This window comes from Amblyraja radiata, chromosome 1 (genome assembly GCF_010909765.2).
Source record: "Amblyraja radiata isolate CabotCenter1 chromosome 1, sAmbRad1.1.pri, whole genome shotgun sequence".
Taxonomy (NCBI): Eukaryota; Metazoa; Chordata; class Chondrichthyes; order Rajiformes; family Rajidae; genus Amblyraja; species Amblyraja radiata.
Window position 1 is genome coordinate 66,442,956 of NC_045956.1, and position 20,619 is coordinate 66,463,574.

At 39.9% G+C, this 20,619-nt stretch overlaps 1 protein-coding gene across 1 annotated transcript in view; it reads right to left on the minus strand.

The window, feature by feature from the left end:
* Window positions 1–20,619, minus strand: part of prss12 (serine protease 12) — a 130,300-nt gene that overhangs the window by 78,630 nt on the left and 31,051 nt on the right. The window contains 1 exon segment of the mRNA XM_033023467.1: window positions 17,105–17,255. Within this exon segment, the coding sequence (XP_032879358.1) occupies window positions 17,105–17,255 (151 nt within the window).

The window sequence follows — 20,619 nt, forward strand, 5'->3', positions numbered from 1 at the left end:
ATAGCAGTGCTGTTGTGAAATCGCCATTGCAGAGTGATGTGTATCATAAAGCACAAAAATCTAGGCTGATGCAATGCTGCATTTTTCAAGGTGTGGCTTTTTGGCTGAAGGATGAAACCAAGCCACCAACTCCATGACTCAGGTGCATACAAAAGATTCCATGACATTATCCCAAAAGGAGAGTAGAGGAGTTAACCCTGAAATCCTGACCAGCATTAATCCCTGCTAATGTTCCTTAAAAAAAACTGCTTACTGGGTCATTATCACTTGGTTGCTTGTGGGAAATTAACTGTTGAGTATCCTACATTAAAATAAGGAATATACTTTAGCAGTAAATAAACAGGACATGCAAGAACACTCAACAGATCAGGCAGCATTTCACTACACCTAGGTGTATGTGACTAATAAATAACCTTTGAACCTTTTGAACCTTTGAAGCATTTGTGGAGAGTGAAAGAGAGTTAACATTTCAGGTCAGGGATCCCTCATCAGTATTTTATATTTTTATTTTGTTTTCTAGCACCTGCAATATTTTTGTTTTCATCCATGCTTCAGTAATATGAGTTAACTAAATACATTAACTAATTTTTTTGTGAAAGATAGACCTGAAGTGGTACAATTACTGGAACACGATGTAGTTTCACCAGTGGAGTTAACATTATTAACTCGAATTGTTAAATTCTGGTATCACGATCTCAGAATTTGATGAGCAAACAGTTTGCTTTATTCAAGTTGGGATGATACATTCCCATGCATAAGGAAACCACACCTGAGAAATTTAAAGCTTATTCACAGAAATGCCACAGCTACCCCGAGGACACATTACATCTGTTCAAACACATTTTATTGGAGACTGAATATAAAACTTGAATAACAGCTGAAAAGATAAATTATTAGGGCATGAAGGGAAGGATTAAAAAATGGGTCACAAAATGATTGGCCTTGTGCAGACATTAAAAAATATACCCGTGCAGCTTTGAACGAATGAATAATTTCAGCTGTACTGCACATGTGGCTCTCAAGCGGCACAGAATGGGAGGTTTCAGGCTTCAAATGACACAGATCAGACACTAGAGCTGAAATGTCAGTCTTTGCCTGCTCTGTGCCACTGAAGGAGGAAGGGTAGGAAGATGGAGTAGGAGTGTACAGCCACTAACCCTCCAAAGAACAAAGGCATCCAGATTACAAGGGGAGAAAGTTCATAATTGATGCCATTCACAGGGCATCATGCCCAATGTTGAAATACATGAATAAATACAAAAGCAGCTTATTATGCTCATTTTATACTAGATACAGCATTTTAGATGTATGGCTGTTTATTCCTATTGCAATTTGTGAAGCGCCTGTGTTTGGTTGGTCTTAAATATTAGTTTTGTGAACCATTGTGTTAAAGCCAACAGTCCTGTGAAGAAAGGAGACTGAACGCAAGTTTCAAGGATCCTGCACTCCAGCTATATTCAATGGCTCTTTGCAATTTTTGAAGTGTATTGTGGGGAAATTTATTCATACTTCTTCAATGAAAAACCCACTTCTAATTCACGTTATAAGAACATTTGCAGTGAACCAGGCCTTTCCATTTAATCTATTCCATAATTTGGCACGTGTTAAGACAAACATTAGCTCAGCAGAAATTGATAATTTACATATGCCTGGCCTTGTATTATTGCCATCAAATTCTTGATTTGAAAGTAAACAAAAAAATTAAACAATATAAGAACCTTTAATGAACAGAATTTTCAATTGACAGTGGAATATTTTCAGAAATACATGCTGACAGGAGTTAAAGCTTGAAATTGAGGGTTGGTTGCTCTGGCTGTTCAAAATGTTTTAGAATAAATCCTATTGTTACAGCGGAAAAGTTCAGCTCATATACAAAATTGAGAATGGTTGGCCTTCTACTTACTATTTTTGTTGTTGCAACTCTGCTTGATCTTGGATCACATTACAAGACTAGAAGCTCCTCAAACAATCACCAAACTGTATCAAAAAACATCATAAAAGACACAAGGAACTGGTTTACAAAAAAATACAAAGTGCTGAAGCAACTCAGTGGGTCAGGCATCATCTCTGGGGGACATGGATGGGCGACATTTTCGGTCACCTCCTTTCCAGCTTTCTACCTCCTCCTACAATCAGACTCCTACAAGAAGGGTCCCAAACCAAAGTTTCACCAAACCAAATCCTCCGGAGATGCTGTTTGAACTGCTCAATTACTCCAGCACTTTGTGTTTTTCTAATCTAAAATTGATTTTCTAAATGTATTTTGTGTGGCACTATTCAAAAAAACTTGATTGTAGGCCATATGAAATCATTGTTATACTGTGGTTTTATTACTGTTTTAGAAGAGTCTGTGTTTTGTATGCCTGAAGAGTAGTACAAAAGAAATGTGCAAGGTGATTTGTGATGTAATCCTGCCAGTAACATAACAACTGCATTAATTTGACATACTTACCTATACCCATTTGCCACCTCTGAAAACTGTTCCAAATATCCGTTTCAAACTTAGTAACTTTGATGCTCGTACAATTCCTAAATATGTTCAATATGACAATCTCTTCAAACATGACAAAAAAAAATCTAGATTTTTGTCACTAAATCGCTCAGTGAACTATTTCTGTGCACTTTGCTAAACTGGAGATAGTGCTTAGGTATGGCAATACTTTATTGAACTACAGGTGCACAACCTTTTATCCGAAGATCCAAATAACGAAAACCTCCGAATAGCGGCCATTTTTTCGGTCCTTGAAGAAAGGTCCTTGAAAACGTTCACCGAGGGCGGCCCACAGAGGTGATAGCGGAACCTCCGGTCGGTCCTCGAAGAAAGGGGAACTAAATCCCCATTCATAAAAGAGAAGGTGAGGGTATATTGCGCGGGAAGGTTAATAATTGACAATATGCTGCTGCCTGCCCGCTGAGTTAAAAAGTTCCCACGGTAGACTCACGATACACAGTGTATCGTGAGTCTTGCGTGGGAACTTTTTAATTCAGCGCGCAGGCAGCAGCAGATTGTCGCTCCCTTCAGTTTCACCCCACCTACACCCACCCCTCTGCTTCCCGGCCATGTGTGTGACCCCTTCCCTCCCCTCTCCAGCTCCCCGCCCATTGCACCGGCGCGGGGGCTTTGCACTGTCTTCGCGTCGGCGATTCCAGCAGGACCGTGCCAGTCACCGGAGACGTCAGGACCAACGGGACACCGACCCCCAGGCCCACTGCAAGCACGGAGATCCCAGAGACCCACAGCCAACAGCAGCCCAGCCCAGCCCAGCTCCAACTACAGAGGAAAACTGCAAACAGGCCGGAGACGTCAGGACCACCAGAAGCCGTTCCCCGAGCTGCGCCCCCTCATCGGGACACCGACCCCCAGGCCCACTGCAAGCACGGAGGTCCCAGAGACCCACAGCCAGCAGCAGCCCAGCCCCGTTCCAACCAAAGATCTTTGCTTCCAACTACAGAGGAACCTGGGTTGCGGATGACGGGGCGCAGCTCGGGGCGTCGTAGGGGCCCATCGGGGAGCGGGTTCCTGTTGGTCCTGACGTCTCCGGCCACCTGCCATCCTCCGGGAACTGTACCGCCCTTGCAGGAGAGTGGGGTTGTTTGCAGTTGCAGAGGGAGGGGGCAAGGGCGGTACAGTTCCCAGTCTCAGCTCCAGTCCAGGGGGGTGGCCGGAGACGTCAGGACCAGCGGGACACCGACCCCCAGGCCCACTGCAAGCACGGAGATCCCAGAGACCCACAGCCAGCAGCAACTCCAGCCCAGCCCTGCTCCAACTCCAGAGGAACACGTAGGGGAAGAAGCTGATGGTATGCAAGGTACGTCTTGTTCTTGGGGTGGCGGATGAGGGGGCGCAGCTCGGGCTGTGGGCAAACTGCCACTTGTCGCCGTAGCGGCCCATCGGGGAGCGGATTCCTCTGGAGTTGGAGGGGGAGGGGGGTATTGTGCCGTTTGATCACCCCCTGCTATCCCAGGGACAGGGAGACACAGTGGCTTTTTAGACTGGTGGGCAATCACTTCCATAGTTCTGCCCACACAGTCAGTACACCTCTCCTACACTGCATTTCATACAAACATTTATTCTGCAAGAAAAAACTACATTGAAGACACAAACTCGCGACCGAGTAACTGCCAGGATCAAGGCGCAAACTCGCAACCTAGCTCGGGGATTCAAGAATCCCCGAGCTAGGCCGCCTAAAGGGCATGTAGCCCCGCTAGGGTGACATGAGTGCGAGAGGTGATTCAATGCTGCGGGCACATTTACAAATTCAGGAATTCATTCAACACACTGCATTTCATACAGACATTTATTCTGCAAGAAAAAACGACATTGAAGACTCAAACTCGCGACCGAGTAACTGCCGGGATCAAGGCGCAAACTCGCGACCTTGCGGATATGAGCCGTGCACTCTACCACTGAGCCAGCCATTAAAATCTACGCTAAAAAATTTCCATTCCGAAGACCGACAAATTCTGAATTACGAAAAGTGTCTGGTCCCAAGGCTTTCGGATAAAAGGTTGTGCACCTGTATATGCAATAAAAATATTTCATTGTGCATTTACATGTGACAATAAAGCACCATTGACCATAATCTGACAGAGAGATTGCTTATTAATTATAGAACTTCAATAAGGGAACATAGCAGAACTCGAGGGAGTGTTCAGAGAACTCTTCTTGAAGAACAAGATACAGGAAAGGAAACAAGAGGTCCCAGCATGGTTGTGGGAGGAGGAAAGTGCAGAGGGGAGAATGGTTGAACCTGAAGATAAAGTTTAATATTTAGAGAAGGCAGGGTGAAGTTGGATAATAGAAAGGAATGTTATAAAGCAACAAAGTAGCAGCCTTTATAAAGGATGGTTTGCTTTGCTGTTAACTTCTCCCAGCTATAAGTGATCTATTCTACATTTTTACTTGATCTCATCCCCTTTGTCTCGTTTTCACACCGTAAACTCCCTTATCTCTGTATCTCCTTCTCCCTTGACTCTCAGTCTGAAAAAGGGTCTCGATCTGAAAGGTCACCCATTCCTTCTATCCAGAGATGCTACCTGTCCCGTTGAGTTACTACAGCTTTTTGTGTCTATCTAAAGGATGTGAGCTCCAGTTAGGCTGGACCTACAGTATTGAAGACAATTTTGTACAGCTGTTACTGTAGATGATAATAAGTGCATGGAAAGTGACAACATAGGTTCATTCGAATGACTGATGGTTGATAGGTTACAGTTACACTGATTGAATTGCAATAGAAAGCGGTTAAATTAATTGCAGCTGAGGAACAAGGGAATCATATCAAATCTGGAGAAGATTTGAGAGAAAATACATTAAATATTAATAGTTAAGAATGCAAGCATAAAAGTGGAGGATAGGAGATGATTTCATCAGAAGAAAGGTTAGAATAATATAAAATACATACAATAATCATAATCGGTCATTAAATATATTCACAAAAACAAAGAGAGAATCAAATAATGAGCAAGAGATAAAAATTTATTGAAGCTTATAAGAAATAGATTAATGTATGGAGCTTGAGGGTGGCACAGTGGCGCAGCAGAAGAGTTGTTGCCAAAGACCCAGATTCGATCCTGACTACGGGTACTGTCTGTGTGGACTTAATACATTCTCTCTGTGATCACGTGGGTTTTCTCCGAATGCTTAGGTTTCCTCCCACATTCCAAAGACATCCATGTTTGTAGGTTAATTGGCTTCTGTCAATTGTCCCTTGAGTTATTGTGTAGGATAGAACTACAGTACTGGTACAGTGCAGCACCTTCCGGTTTCTTGGATTAAACTCCATCTGTCATTTTCCCTCCAATATCTATAACTTATATCATTCCCACTGTACCCAATATACACACATACATACACCAGCCAGAATGACGCCTTTCTACCTCTCTCCTTCTCTTGTATGGGTAAGACAGCTCTGAATCCAAACCACCAAGTGACCATGCATTTTAATCTTCTGGATCAGCCTACCAAGAGGAACTTAATCAAAAGCCTTACTCAAATTCATGCAGAAAACATCCACTATCCCACCCTCATCAATCAATTTGCTCACTCAAATTAGTAGGACAAGACCTGCCACCGACAAATGCATGCTGACTGACCTTAATTAACCCATTCTTTTCCAAATGTGAATAAATCCAAGCCCGTAGCTTCTTTAATAGCTTTCCGACTACTGAAGTGAGACTAATTTCCTGGCTTAGCTCTACTTGCCATCTTAAACAAATAAATACTCTACTCTTCACTCATCTGGGACCTAACCTGTTGCTTGAGAGAACATAAAGATCTTCGTCAAAGCCTCTGCAAGTTCCTCTCTTGCCTCTCTCAATAAACTGGGATAGATCCCATCACACCTTGGAGATTTATCCACCTTAATACTTTTCAATAGACCAAAATGCACCTTCTTCTTGATCTCAAACTGCCCTTGCATATTTGTTTACCCACACTGATCTCACTATCCTTCATGCCCTTCTCCTTGGTGAACGCAGAGACAAAGTACTCATTTAGTCCCTACATTATCTGACTCGAGCATAAATACCTTCCTTTACCCTTGAGTAGTCCTACCTTCTCTCTCGTTCTCCCTACCCTTTCGTTTTTAACATACATATAAAAAGGCTTGGGATTTTCAAAAATCTGACTCACCAATGGCATTTCATTGGGTTTTTCCTAATCTGCTTGACTAGTTTATCATATTCTTCACTAGTTGAGTCATCAGTAGTACTAAATTACCTTTAGCTAAAACCAAACTTAGCAGGCCCTCTCACCCATGTTTAGCACATTCCATGTGTCTGACAGATGCTAATGTAAAAGAAACTGAATTCACATTTGTGCCGGTCAGGCTTTTCCGGTGTCCACTTCCACTGGAAGCCATCTCCAGTTGCAATAACACAGGCCGATCAGAGCAGCAATTTAACAAGAAACATAATTAACCCTTTCAGTACCAGTGGTCATCTTTGCATGATTTCACTATTTTAAACTTGCCCTGCTCTGCCAAACAAGACCTTGGCAACAAAGGAGTTTGGGCATTATCTATAATCTTTTATTAGATTCACCTATTGTATCAAAATAGGAAAATACTTTCTTCCTCATGATTTTGCAACTATCCTGATAGTGGCATGTGGTACTTAACCCTCACATAAGCTAATTTTATCTAGTCTAGTCCCCAACATCTCCGTCAGGTCTTAGTGAAAGCACACAAAGCCATAATAATATTTAGCAGATGTTTAATAGCCAAGTAGGAATATTAAATTGATATAGATTGAGTGTCAGACACTAAACAGATCACTAGAAGAGGTGGGAATTGTCAGTTCATCTAACAAATGTTATACCTTAATCCCAATTTTAATGGAGCCGCAATTAAGATGAAGAAGATGTTAATCATAATAATTACATTGTAATTTAAATTTATTATGGTAAACCGTGGCTGTTGATGACATTATTTACATCACACTTCCCTTTCAATTACAGTGTGAGGAATCACTTTTTCTTTATCCTCCACTTCACCTTCAGAATGTTTTTTAACAGAAGCAGCTTTCAGTTGAAATGTTTGAGAAGTAAGTTGTAATTAACTTTATGGAATGGTTATTTATCCATGTCTAAATGACAGTGTGAAGCTGCTCTCTGTGTTCTGAATGGAAATCATCTAGACAAGAGTTTTGTTCCATTTATAGTTTAGTTTACTTTATTTTATTGTCACGTATACCGAGGTACAATGAAAAACCTTTGTTGCCTACTAACCAGTCAACGGAAAAACAATAAATTATTACAATCGAAGGTAGACGCAAAATGCTGGAGTAACTCAGCGGGTAAGGCAGCATCTCTGGAGAGAAGTAATGGGCAACGTTTCGGGTCGAGACCTTTCCTCAGACTCGTCTCGAACCGAAACGTCGCCCATTCCTTCTCTCCAGAGATGCTTCCTCACCCGCTGTTACTCCAGCATTTTGTGTCTACCTTCGATTTAAACAAGCATCTGCAGTTCTTTCCTACACATGATTACAATCGATCCATTTCCAACAGCCTATGAGGTTTCAATTGTTTGTGATGAGGTTTCTCAACTTTGAGTTCCCAAAATGTTATGAATGGGGCAGGTGAGAGTGAGGTAAATACCTTGAGGATTGTTTTTCTTAATTACAATTTTAAATTATTTTTTAAATTATTTGCACTTAGAAATAACTCTTTTTTGTTGGTGCGTGGCATTCTGTATTTTATGTGAAGGAAGGCATCTTACTTGACTGAGTATGGACATAGTGTATTTTTTTTATTGGTTTAATTCTGTTAGAGCGTGTGAAGGTTCTGCCTTTTGTGATGTGCAACTTTACACTTGTGTTCAGCCCTCTCTGCTGATTTTGACACCTGCTCCTGGTCCTCAGCTGCAAAATGTTCAATGTCTCGGTAATAAGGGCAAATACGTTCCACAAGGGTCGTGTCCATTGCCTGTCTCTAATTCCCAGATGAACTGAGTGGCTTTCTATCCTGCGGCAGTCAAGAATCAGTGATACTGATATGTATCCGGTATGGATCTGGTATCTAATATAGATTAGAACAGGTACTGACTGCTATTTATTTCCTTGAAATGTATTTTATAACTATCCAGAGGTTTTGTGGATGCCAGTTTTCATAACATAGATTGATGTAACTAAATTTAAAATCCACAACTCCTTTGATGGTTTGAACCCATGTCACTGGATCGTTAGTCCTAGCTTCCAGTTTACCAGCTGATGATAGGCAAAATGCTGGAGTAACTCAGTGGGATAGGCAGCATCTCTGGAGAGAAGGAATGGGTGAAGTTTCGGGTCGAGGCCCGCCTTCAGACCTGAAAAGGGGCTCGACCCAAAACGTCACCCATTCCTTCTCTCCCGAGATGCTGCCTGTCCCGCAGAATTACTCCAGCATTTTGCATTTATCTTCAATTTAAACCAGCATCTGCAGTTCCTTCCTACACATACTAGTTGGTAATGTTACTAATATACTGCAAAACTGCTGATGTGGCATCTGTAGCAGTTAAACAGCCCAAGCTACCATTTCACACGTTTTATACACACAAAAATACATTGCAAGTACACCAGAGTGTGTCTGGCAGCAATGGAACTGTAAACAAAACCAGAAAATGCTAGAAATACTCAGCAGGCCAGACTACATCTGCGTGGGGAAAACAAAAGTCACATTGGTCTCTGACTTGAACTATCAAGCATTTCCAGCATTTCCATTTCTGATTTTGTTTTAGATTTTCAGCATCTGCATTGTTTTATTTTTAATTTCAACCACAGAACTGTAAGCGGTCAAAGTGCCAATAAAGGAATGAAAGATGAAAGAAAGAGAAATCACTGGACAAGTATAATTCTTTTGAACAGATATGGTCTCCATATATACAGTATTTAGAGAAGTAGCTGTTCTTGGCAACACAGCTCGGCGTGCGCCCTGCGGGATTTGGTGAGAATAATTCATTTTTATATTGGAATTAACATATATGTCTTTATTGATACTATCACTTGTAGTAGTGTTATTAACAATACATATTGTGGTTTTTCATTTTTTTTTTTTTTTTTTTTTTCGTTTCTCTTTTCTTTCTTATATATAATCAATTTATTATTTAATCACTTTCTTAATGATTTATAACTGTTCTATTCTTTTTCTATCATTATTTCTAAAAAAAAATAGTAGATAAGTATTATTAGTGTTTTACTTAATGCAAATTGAATTAATTTGATATAAAGTTGTTTGAAGCATTGTAATTGATTACCTTTAATAAAAAAATATTTTAAAAAAAGAAAGAGAAATCAGTCATGGAAATGAGTCAACTTTGGCAGTCTCAAGAACGACAACTGAACTTTTAAACTAATCTTTATTCGAAAATTCACTTTTCAGTAAACAGGTTCTCTCGACACGTCTGGCCACATCAATGGTCAGTGCTGAACTGTCGCGCGAAAGCAAAACCGCGCGAAAACAAGCAGCCCCATCCCGAGTCACGTGACCGCGGCTTCCGAACGCCGGGTTCGATACCTGCGTGTGCCAGTAGGCGCCGCTACACAACGTTTTTATGTATCCATTTTAATCAATTATGTTTTATAAGGGTTAATCTGCAGTAACGAATACAGTTATCTGAAAGTGGACATAAAATGCTGGAGAAACTCAGCGGGTGAGGCAGCATCTATGGAGAAAAGGAGTAGGCGACGTTTCAGGTCGAGACCCTTCTTCAGACTGGTCTAAATGCTTCTTTCCACTGAAAACTATAAATATTATTTTGTTCTGACTACTGGAAAAGTTTCATGTCCATAATACTTGTTATCAGCTTAACAGCATTGCATTCCCTTTGTAGGGAGTGCATTATCTGATGCATACTTCAGATAATGTTTAGCTACCAAGCACCATACAGATATCTGCAGGGAGGAAATGGAATTTCAATACTGATGATTTCATAATAATTGACAACCAGAGCCACAAAGTTCTTCTGGATGTCAATGCAATTATTCTCTTTTAAGACTGTGTAAATTTGCAATACAAAAAGATTACCAACTGGGAATACTTCAGTGTGAAACTGGATACCTTATAGAATAGCAGCCACAATGCCTGCCTATGCTTTAATGCAAGTATTTTTTATCTCTGTTCAGTGAACTCTGCCTTTAGTCGGGAGAGAAAGGAAAACTTGACCTCTTGGGACGTTAGATGTTCCCCTTCTCCAGGGTCAAGAATCCCCCAGCTGAACAGTTCTGCTGAACTCTGGTCTGAAGCCAGTCCACTCCTCAGAATGGGACGTGCAGATGTTTACAATGACCACACAGGTCAAAATGAAGATCAATTCCTCGCATTGTTGAATTATTGTAGTCAACATACTGGATCTTTCCAAATAAGCAAGATGACCTGTGGGCCGCAAGGATTAGATCCTTAAGAAACTCACATCTATTCCTCTCGAAACAATGGGGAAACTTCATAACATCTTTAACAGAAGAGGGAGATTTGTTGTTATCTCAAATTAAGGATTATTCACTAACAACATTAGAGATTCCTAGAGATATCTAACAGTATGACATGGTCTTGTTGAACATCATTTAGAGACATTCACTGAATATCCAAGTGCTTATGTTATTCAGTAATTATTTTCTATCAATAAGACGCACAGTAAGATTCTCCTCACCTGGTTCCATTCCTATCTACTCACTCATATCGCTTTTCTTCATACTTCTGAAGTTCTGAAATAATCTATCCTTTGCTCCTTCCCATTTCTCACATGTACACTTCCCACTGGTGCTGTCACCTGTAAACATGCCAAGTTTTATTTGTTTACTAACACATCTAAACAACTTCAACACGTCCTCTCTTGACCCCTCCATTGTCAAAAACAGTTGTCTAACATCCAATACTTCATCCAGCAAAATAAAATATTGGGGTGACTGAAGGTAATATCTTTGATCCCCTGTATAAGCTAGTATTCCTTAGGCACTCCTTGCTTCTTCTCTCTGGCCAACATCTGGGTCTGAGTAGAACCTTTCGCAACCTTGGCATCCTGGCCTTGATCCGAATGTCTAACCTTGGATGTGCTCCATCACTAAGATCACCTGTTTCAACTTAGTAGCATTCCGCTTCTCCACCCTTGTCTCAGCTCATGTGCAATTGAAACACTGATCCATACATTTGTTACTTCGAGACTTCATTATCCCATTAATTCCTTGTTTACCCTTCCCTCTACCAGTCCTTGTAGTCAAAAGCTCAAACAACATACTGCTGTCTGTGAACAGTCTGAAATCTGAAGAATCGTCTCAACACGTAAAGTCGCCCATTTCTTCTCTCCAGAGATGCTGCCTCACCCGCTGAGTTACTCCAGCATTTTGTGTCTACCTTCGATTTAAACCAGCATCTGCAGTTCTTTCTTGCACACACTGCTGTCTGCGTCTTATCTTGATTCCGAGATAGCTCCCGGTCTGACATCGACATCAATTAAAAAAATGTAATTGGTGTATTCATCTCTCTCAAAGGCCTTCATTTGTATATTATCATGCTGTCTCCATGACTTCCATTTCTATAATACAGTGGTGTTTCCAAGGCCTCCATTTCTATAACACCATTGTGTCTTCACTGCTTCCATTTCTTTAATACCACGTTGTCTCCGTGGCCTCCATTTTTATAAGACCATGCTATCCTACAAGTCTCCAAAAGCTCCGTGCTCCTCCAGTCTGGTCTTTTGCATATTAAACACTGCCATGAGTGGCCAGCTGGCAAGGTCTAAAGGTCTGGAATTTACACTGTAAATCTCTCCCCTTATCTACCTTTCTCCTAAAGCACTCCCTAAAATCAACTCTGTTGACCAACATTTTGATCCTCTGTCAAATATCTGCCTCTGTGGATCGGTGTGATGTTTTTGGTTGAATGCACTCCCAGGATTCACTTTAGCAGAATTTGCAATGTTAAACATTTTATGAAGAAAGATACATTTACAAAATTCCTAAAGGGTTCAACCAGCTAGATGCCAGGAATAAGTCCCCCCACCTGCCCCGGCCAAGGTGCGTAAAACTAGCGCCACGGTCTCAAAATAAGGATAGGCCATTTGGGACTGAAATTCTTTAACTCATATGATAAATCATTGGAATTCTTTACCTCAGGGGGCTGTGAAGGTTCAGTCATTGTATGTACTCAAAAGAGAGATTGGTATTAAGGCTTTCAAGAGATAATGGGAATAGTGCAGGAAATGGAGCTGAGGAAAAAGATCACCAAGGATCCTGATGGATGTTGGAACTGGCTCGATGGGCCTGCTCATAATTGCTTATAATCCTTATATCCCCAAGATCTAATGTATATGCAAGTTATTATTCTAGATGTAAATTTAAGGACTCCGTTAACCTCGTTAAGTTCAATGCTTTTTACCCTCGGAACAATATTTTGCACATATTCTGAAATAGCTCTGGAGAACATGACTGGAAGACTTGAAAATAAAATAAATGTTTGCTTATTCATGCATTTGGGGTCATTAAATCAGTTGCCGTTCACAAATATATTGGGTTTTCTTAAATCACATTTTATTGTGATTTTATAGATCTATTGATCTTATAGAGGTGCGTATAATCATGAGAGGAATAGATCAGGTAGATGCAGAGAGTTTCTTGCCCAGAGTAGGGGAATCGAGAACCAGAGGACATATGTTTAAGGTGAGGGGGAAAGATTAAATAGGAATCTGAGGGATAACTTTTTTCCCACACAAAGGATAGCAGATGTATGGAACAAGCTGCTGGAGGAGGCAGTTGAAGCAAGGATTATTGCAACGTTTAAGAAACATTTAGACCGGTACATGGGTAGGACAGGTTTAGAGGGATATGGGCCAAACACAGGTGGATGGGACTGGTGTAGATGGGACATGTTGGCTGGTGTGGGCAAGTTGGGCTGAAAGGCCTGTTTCCACACTGTAAGACTATGACATGAATAATGTTTATTTAACTGATAGTAACTAACAGAGACATAAACATTTACTCGTGACACCTTAAAGTGTATTTGGAACTAGAAGTTGACTTCATATCTCCACTACATCCTGCTCTACTGAGAGTAACAGAAGATCCATAGGGATTTCATTAATAACACCAAGATTTCAACTCAATGTATGGTTAATGCCTTTTTTTATTCTAACCTAACAACTAAAGGCTATAAACTGGGTCCAAACTAAACAAATTACGATTTGCAGCAATTCAGGAGCACCAATGTAACAGTTGTTAAAACCGACATTTATTGCCCTGGTGGTAACGTTATCTGAAAGACACTTAAGAATGGCATTAGTTTAGCACTGAGCACAGTGAAATGTCAACCAGTCAAATTTCTCCATTGTTAAACGACAATGTGAAAAAGCTGGGAGAGAACTCTTTAGATGCCGCATTCAGAAAACATTTAACTCTACCACTGACTCCTTTCTAAAATAAAATTCACTGGTTGAGACCATTCCTTGCATGCGCTTAAATGTGTCTTCAGGGATTGCTTTAACAAAGCAATAAAAAGTATGAGGCACTGTACAGGCGACTGATGCCAAGTACTCACCAGAATGGCAGCAAATTCAGCACTAACATTTGCTCAATGAAGCTAGAAGCCCAAATTCCCTTCACAGATCTAGTTTTGGTGAAAGCAGTGAGGTGTTAGCATTAAATAAGCATCAGAAATCCAGCAGCTCTTCCAGGGGGTAAAATAGAAGAGATTTTTAGAACAATGGAATAGGTTGTTTAAAATAGTGATGAGATAGAGCTATAGGTTTAGGTTTTTATTGTCACATGTACTGAGGTATAGTAAAAAGCTTTGTTTTGTATCCTATTCAATCAGATCAGATAATACTATACAATAATACAATCAAGTGAAACTCAAGTATAATAGAGTAAAAGGGATAATACCAAGTGCAGAATGTATTTCTCAGCACTAAGATGAGTTTATTGTGGGGTTTATTCTGAGTTATTGACGGGGCTACATCCACTAATCTCCGCAATTTATTGTGGTCATGGGCAAAGCTGCTACCAAATCAAGCTGTGATGCAACCCAACAGAATGCCTTTTATGGTGCATCTATTGAGGTTTGTGAAAGTCATTGGAGACATGCCGAATTTCCTCAGTCTCCTGAAGAAGTAGATACACGGTGTGTCTTCTTGGTTGTCAAATCAATGTGGTTGGTCCACAACAAATCATTGGTAATATTAATGCCATGGAAATTGAATCTCTCAACCATTTACACTTGGGCAACATTGATGTTGATTGGAGCATGCACTACACCATGCTTTCTGAAGTCAAGTTGGAGGATTTGTGTGGTCAATAGATAATGGCAAGCTAATAGGTTGATCTTCATGGAAGCAACAGTAATTGCCTTACCATTAAAAAACATGTCCTGTCTTTTCAGGGTGATCATCGATAATCCTATTACGGGCTATTACTTGTCCCACTTATTGCTCAGGGTTTGCAGGCAAGAATTGCAAATACCATCAGGGATCTCTCTTGGCATTTGATTCTAACTATCAGTGATGAATTTCCTTTACTTTTCAAAGGTGATGCTGGCCAACTGCATTGAGAAATAACAGGGAAGCCTGCAGTGGGTCCACTCCTGTTACTTTGGTATCACTACAGCCAGATATAACAAATGCTTGGTTATGGAAGAATAGATTGAAAGGAGAAAGATGTAGCAAGGCAGAGAGATTGTGGGAGGTACGTCCCAATCTGGAACTTTGTTTTCACCACTCACTGAATACTAAATTTGATCATCTGTGGAGATTGTAATTTCCTTAAAATGCAATCGAATAACATGAATATTTCTCTAGACATTTACTTGCATAGCTGTCTGAAAAATACTTTGAAAAATGAACACATTGTAATTGAGAAAATAATGGTAGCAGAAGAGTTAAGTTTACATAGATGCGGTTGACAGTTCAAATATTAGATCTTAGACTATACATTGGCAGCAAAGATGTGATAATATATCATCTTCTAAGCGTCTGCATTTTGAATAATTACCAAGTGTTCTGTGTGCAACAGGAACAAATGCTCTGTTCTAATACAAAGGGCATCCAGTCTCAAAACCATTATTCATTTCTGGCGAATAAAATAAGCTGATTGTATTTGAAAAGTTAATAGGTTGAATATTTGAAATTCTTTTGCTGATTTGGATCCCACACTAAACATCAAGTGATTTGGGATGTAATACTGGTGTGTCCTGGATTGTCTGGTAAGTCAGTTACTGGTCAAGGTAATGATGCAATTCTAAGATATCTGAACAGGAAATGTGAAATGCAGTGTAAAGTAAGTAGAACTAATTACATAAACACAATCCAAATCCGTGTCTCAAATTTAAGAACAGCCAAATGAAAATTATAAGGGGCACGTTCTCCTTTTCGGTTTTTGTGATGTTTTTTGCATCATGTATTCCAAAACCCTTTTCCAGCCTTGGTAACTGTGCTTAAACTGAATAAAATAACAAGCCTGAAAGCAAACTGACACCTTTGTTACAGTTTATCATTATTTCCTTCCAGGAAATAAGAGTAAATAAATAAAATAAAATAAAAATGTATTTTACAACCACAAAAACCCAGAAATAAAATAGGTCGGAAGGGTCTCAACCTGAGACATCACCCATTCCTTCTCTCCAGAGATGCTGCTTGTCCCGCTGAGTTACTCCAGCTTTTTGTGTTCATCTTCTGTGCTCAATACTCTGATTGGCAAAAGCCAATGTTCTGAAAACCTTCTTGGCCACATAAAACAGGTCTCAACATCTTTCACACAGCCTTTTCTCATTAGAAAATTACTTCTTGTGGGTTGCAAATGTCACAGAATCCTATTGAGCCAACTAGTTGAGACCCCTGCTGCTTTCTGATATGTTCAAAATTGGATCATCAAGGGTTAATGTTAATGATTAATGGTGGTGGACCCAAAGGCAACAGCCTATTATATAATCTGTCCATTGAATTAATTTGAGAAGAAGATTAATTTCATGCTCAAAGATAGAAACATGTCACACAATGAATTTCATAAATAAATCAATTATATATCTTTTGGACTATTAATAAAATTAAAATATGTTGGAAAGAACAATTGGCAGGGATGAATGTTGCCTGATCCGCTTAGTTCCACCAGCAATTTGCTTTTGGCTCCAGATTTCAGCATCTGCAGTTCCTCATGTCTCCACATGACAAGGAAATTGTACAATACATAGGTTAATATAGGAATTATACATTACAATTTATTTTGTGTCTTGGAAGCAGATCCTTCCTCATTACTCAAATTTCTGAACCTCCTTATTAAACTACTTGGCATTTCCTTCAACAACAAAATTGCAGCAATACAAGAAAGCTATCACTACTTTCTTGAGGGCACTTCAGGGTGTTTATAAAATGCAGGCCTTGCCATCATCATACTCATCCCATGAAAATGTAAAAAAAAAAAACAACTCAGCTAGTACCATGTTAATACCATACTGCGTACAGAACATATCTACACGCAATAAACATTTTATGGATCAGGTACCATTATTGCCTTTCACCAGCTGGTTCAGGTACTTCCAAGTTAATCGTAAATGTAAATCACCGTATTAATGTCAAGTGGATCAGTGACTTTGAACTTCATCCTCCTTACACATTTAATTATAATTAAACTACAGCAGTGAAATCACACCAACCTTATGCCCAACTGCCTGCAGACAACTTCAGCATCTGCCTCATCCCAGTGGTCATCGCACACAGTTCCCCATTGCCCAGAACGATAGACTTCCACACGGCCTTCATATTTAGAGCTACCACCAACCAGTCGGATTGGAACAAATATAGATCCTAAAGTTAAGCCAAAAAATGCATTGGTAAAAGTACTCTGTTATCATTTATAAATTACTAAATGATAGGCCAACTGCCAGAATACTGACCAACCATATACTTTCTCCGAAATTTCAGCTATCCAGGGGCAATAGACAGGGATGTGTATTATCACCCCTGTTATTTGCCCTTGTGATTGAACCCTTAGTGGAAAGTATAAGAGTACATCCGAACAGCCATGGCTATAATACTAAACACTCCAATAATAAAATATCATTATATGCAGATGATGTATGCGGCGCGGCGTGACTCACTGTTGCAGCGGCCCCTACAGCCTGTCTGTCTTTTTTTTTTGTCTAGTTAAATGTAGTTGTTCATGTTTTTTAATACTGTTTTTAACTGTGTATGCGTGGGGGGCGGGGGGGGTGGGGGGGAGATTTAAAAAAATCTATTCCCTGCACGGGAGACCCGACCTTTACCCTGTCGGGTCTCCATTGTCGTTGGGGCCTAGCACCGTGGAGCGGCCTCCAGCCGGAACGACCTGGGGGCTCCAATCGCAGAGCTGCGGACTCACCATCGTGGGGCTGGCCGGCCTTGGAGCGTGGGGAGCGGTGGTGGCTCGCTGCTGCGGCCCGACTCCGGAGCTCGGAGGCTCCAGCTGCAGACCGGTGGACTGGGACATCGGGAGCTCGCGGGTCCGGGTGGAGACCGCTTTTCGGAGCTCCCGCAATGCAACTTCTCCCGCCCGAGTCGCGGGGTTGGAATGACCCGGAGCGGGGCCGTACATCGCCCAGCTCGGCTTTAACGGCCGTGGGGCATTCCAGTGCCCACCGGAGGCTCCAACTTTGTGACTTTTGGGCCTGGAGCGGGGCCGTACATCGCCCGGCGCGGCCTAAAATGGCCGTGGGACTTACCATCGCCCACCTGAGGCTTCGACATCGGGAGAGAAATGGTGCAGGGGAGAGAAAAGACTTTGCCTTCCATCACAGTGAGGAGGAGATTCACTGTGATGGATGTTTGTGTAAATTGAATTGTTTGTATTTCTTATAGGAATTGTCTTTATTTGTATGGCTGTGGAAACGGAGTTTCGTTTGAGCCTCACTGAGGTTCAAATGACATGTAATAAATTTTGTATTGTATTGTATTATTATATATCACCAATTCCCAAGTTAGTATTCCAAATATATTAAATCTTATAGAGGAATTTGGTTCATTCTCAGGATATAGAATAAACTGGAATAAAAGTGAAATTATGGCAATAAAACCTCAAGAGTCGATACACCTTTTAAAATTTCCTTTCAGAATCGCTACAGAAAAATTTAAATATCTGGGTGTTCAGGTAACCAGAAAATATACTTCTTTATTCAATGCAAACTTGCCGCCTTTAGTCACTAAATTAAACGCTCTTATTCAATTTTGGAAAACATATATCTAAAAGGCAGAATAAATGCCATAAAAATGATTTTCCTTCCGCAAATTCTCTATTTATTTCAATCATTACCGATATACCTACCTACATTTTTTTTTTTTTAATCTTGATTCCCGGATTACAAACTTTATCTGGATATTAGAATTCATAAACGACATCTATGTAAACCCAATGAAATGGGTGGATTGGCGCTCCCCAATTTCTTATACTATTATTGGGCAACAAATATTAAAAATGTAATTTATTGGCTGGATAACGCATGCCAACAGGTAGACTGGTTAATAATAATGGAGAGAGAGGATTGCTCGCCTTTTAATATAGGCGCAATTCTTCTCTCCCCAACAAAGTTGAAGAACACACTATATGATAAAAAAATCCGATTATTCACAGCACTTTACGAAACTGGAGACAAGTAAAATCAACTTTTAAACTAAGAAATTTATCTCTTCTTTCACCAATAGCTAATACCCGTCGTTTAAACCATCTATTATAGATAAAATGTTTACTTATTGGGAAAGACTAGGAATTAAAAAACTTGGAGATCTGTACGAGATGGGAAATCTCCTGTCATTTCAGAAATTACAGTTGAAATACAATCTGAAAGATAATCAATATTTTAGATATCTTCAAATTCGAGATTATTTGAAAACATATACCCATGATTATCAAACTCTGCTGCCAGATATATTAGACGAAGGTATGAATAGAAACTCAGCGTCAAACAATCTAACATCATACTTGTATAATACCCTTATAAATATAGAAATTCCATCGCCAGATGCAATTAGAAGAGAATGGGAAGAGGAATTAGGCCTAAAAATTTCCAAAGACAGATGTGAAATGTATATATATATATATACTTAAATTTTGGAAAATTACATCTGCCCCTACTCTTAAAATGTGGTTTACAAACATGTCTGAGATGCTACATCTTGAAAATATGTGACTTGTCATAGCAGGAAGATCAGAGCAATTTTCAAAGACATGGATTCCATTCATTGATTCATTACAAGGATATTATGGTGCAACACAACTTCGGAATTAAACCGATTTACGGACTGGGTGATGAGTGGGGGGAGAATTGAAGCAGGTACTGTATATCAACACTTTTTTTTTCCTTTTTTGTCTTTTTATTTCTTTATGTTTTCCCTATTTTCTTTTACTTACTCACTCTTCGACTATACTCATTTGGTAGTTTAGGGGTTCTATTCTTACACATTCACTTTCTCTTTCATTTTCTTTCTTTCTTGCTCTTTCTCTCTTTTTCTATTTCATCTTTGCTAAAATTAAAATTGAAGCTGTACATTAAATGTATTATGTCATATGCTGCGGTTTATACTTTTGTACTGCTTCTAATAAAAATTAAAAAATTAAAAAATCATTTATAAATAGAGAGCAATTTTTGTCAATAAGATTTATCCCCACAAGCAGGCAAATTGATACAAGCTACTTTAACATGGTGCAACTGTCAATAGTAAGTAAATTAATTAATTACTCCACTGTGGGCCATAACCAAACTGTAGGAAAGCTTAGTTTTTCCAAAGATTTTTCATTAAATTTTTCAATGATTTGATAACATTTTTTTTTTACAAGTAAACAAAACAACACAAATTGGCCAGCACTGCTGCTGTCGGTTATGAAAGCTAAATTAAAATTAAATTGTAAACTGGGTTCGCAAAGCTGCCTCGTACTGTTCTGGAGAACAACGCTCAGTAATTTGATTGGATGTTTTCTAATTCCCAGCACCGTCCACACCCACGATCTTGAACAATTGGATTGTTTTTACAAAGTTTTAGACCATAGACAATAGACAATAGGTGCAGGAGTAGGCCATTCGGCCCCTCGAGCCAGCACCGCCATTCAATGTGATCATGGCTGATCATCCACAATCAGTACCCCGTTCCTGCCTTCTCCCCATATCCCCTGACTCCGCTATCTTTAACAGCACTGTCTAGC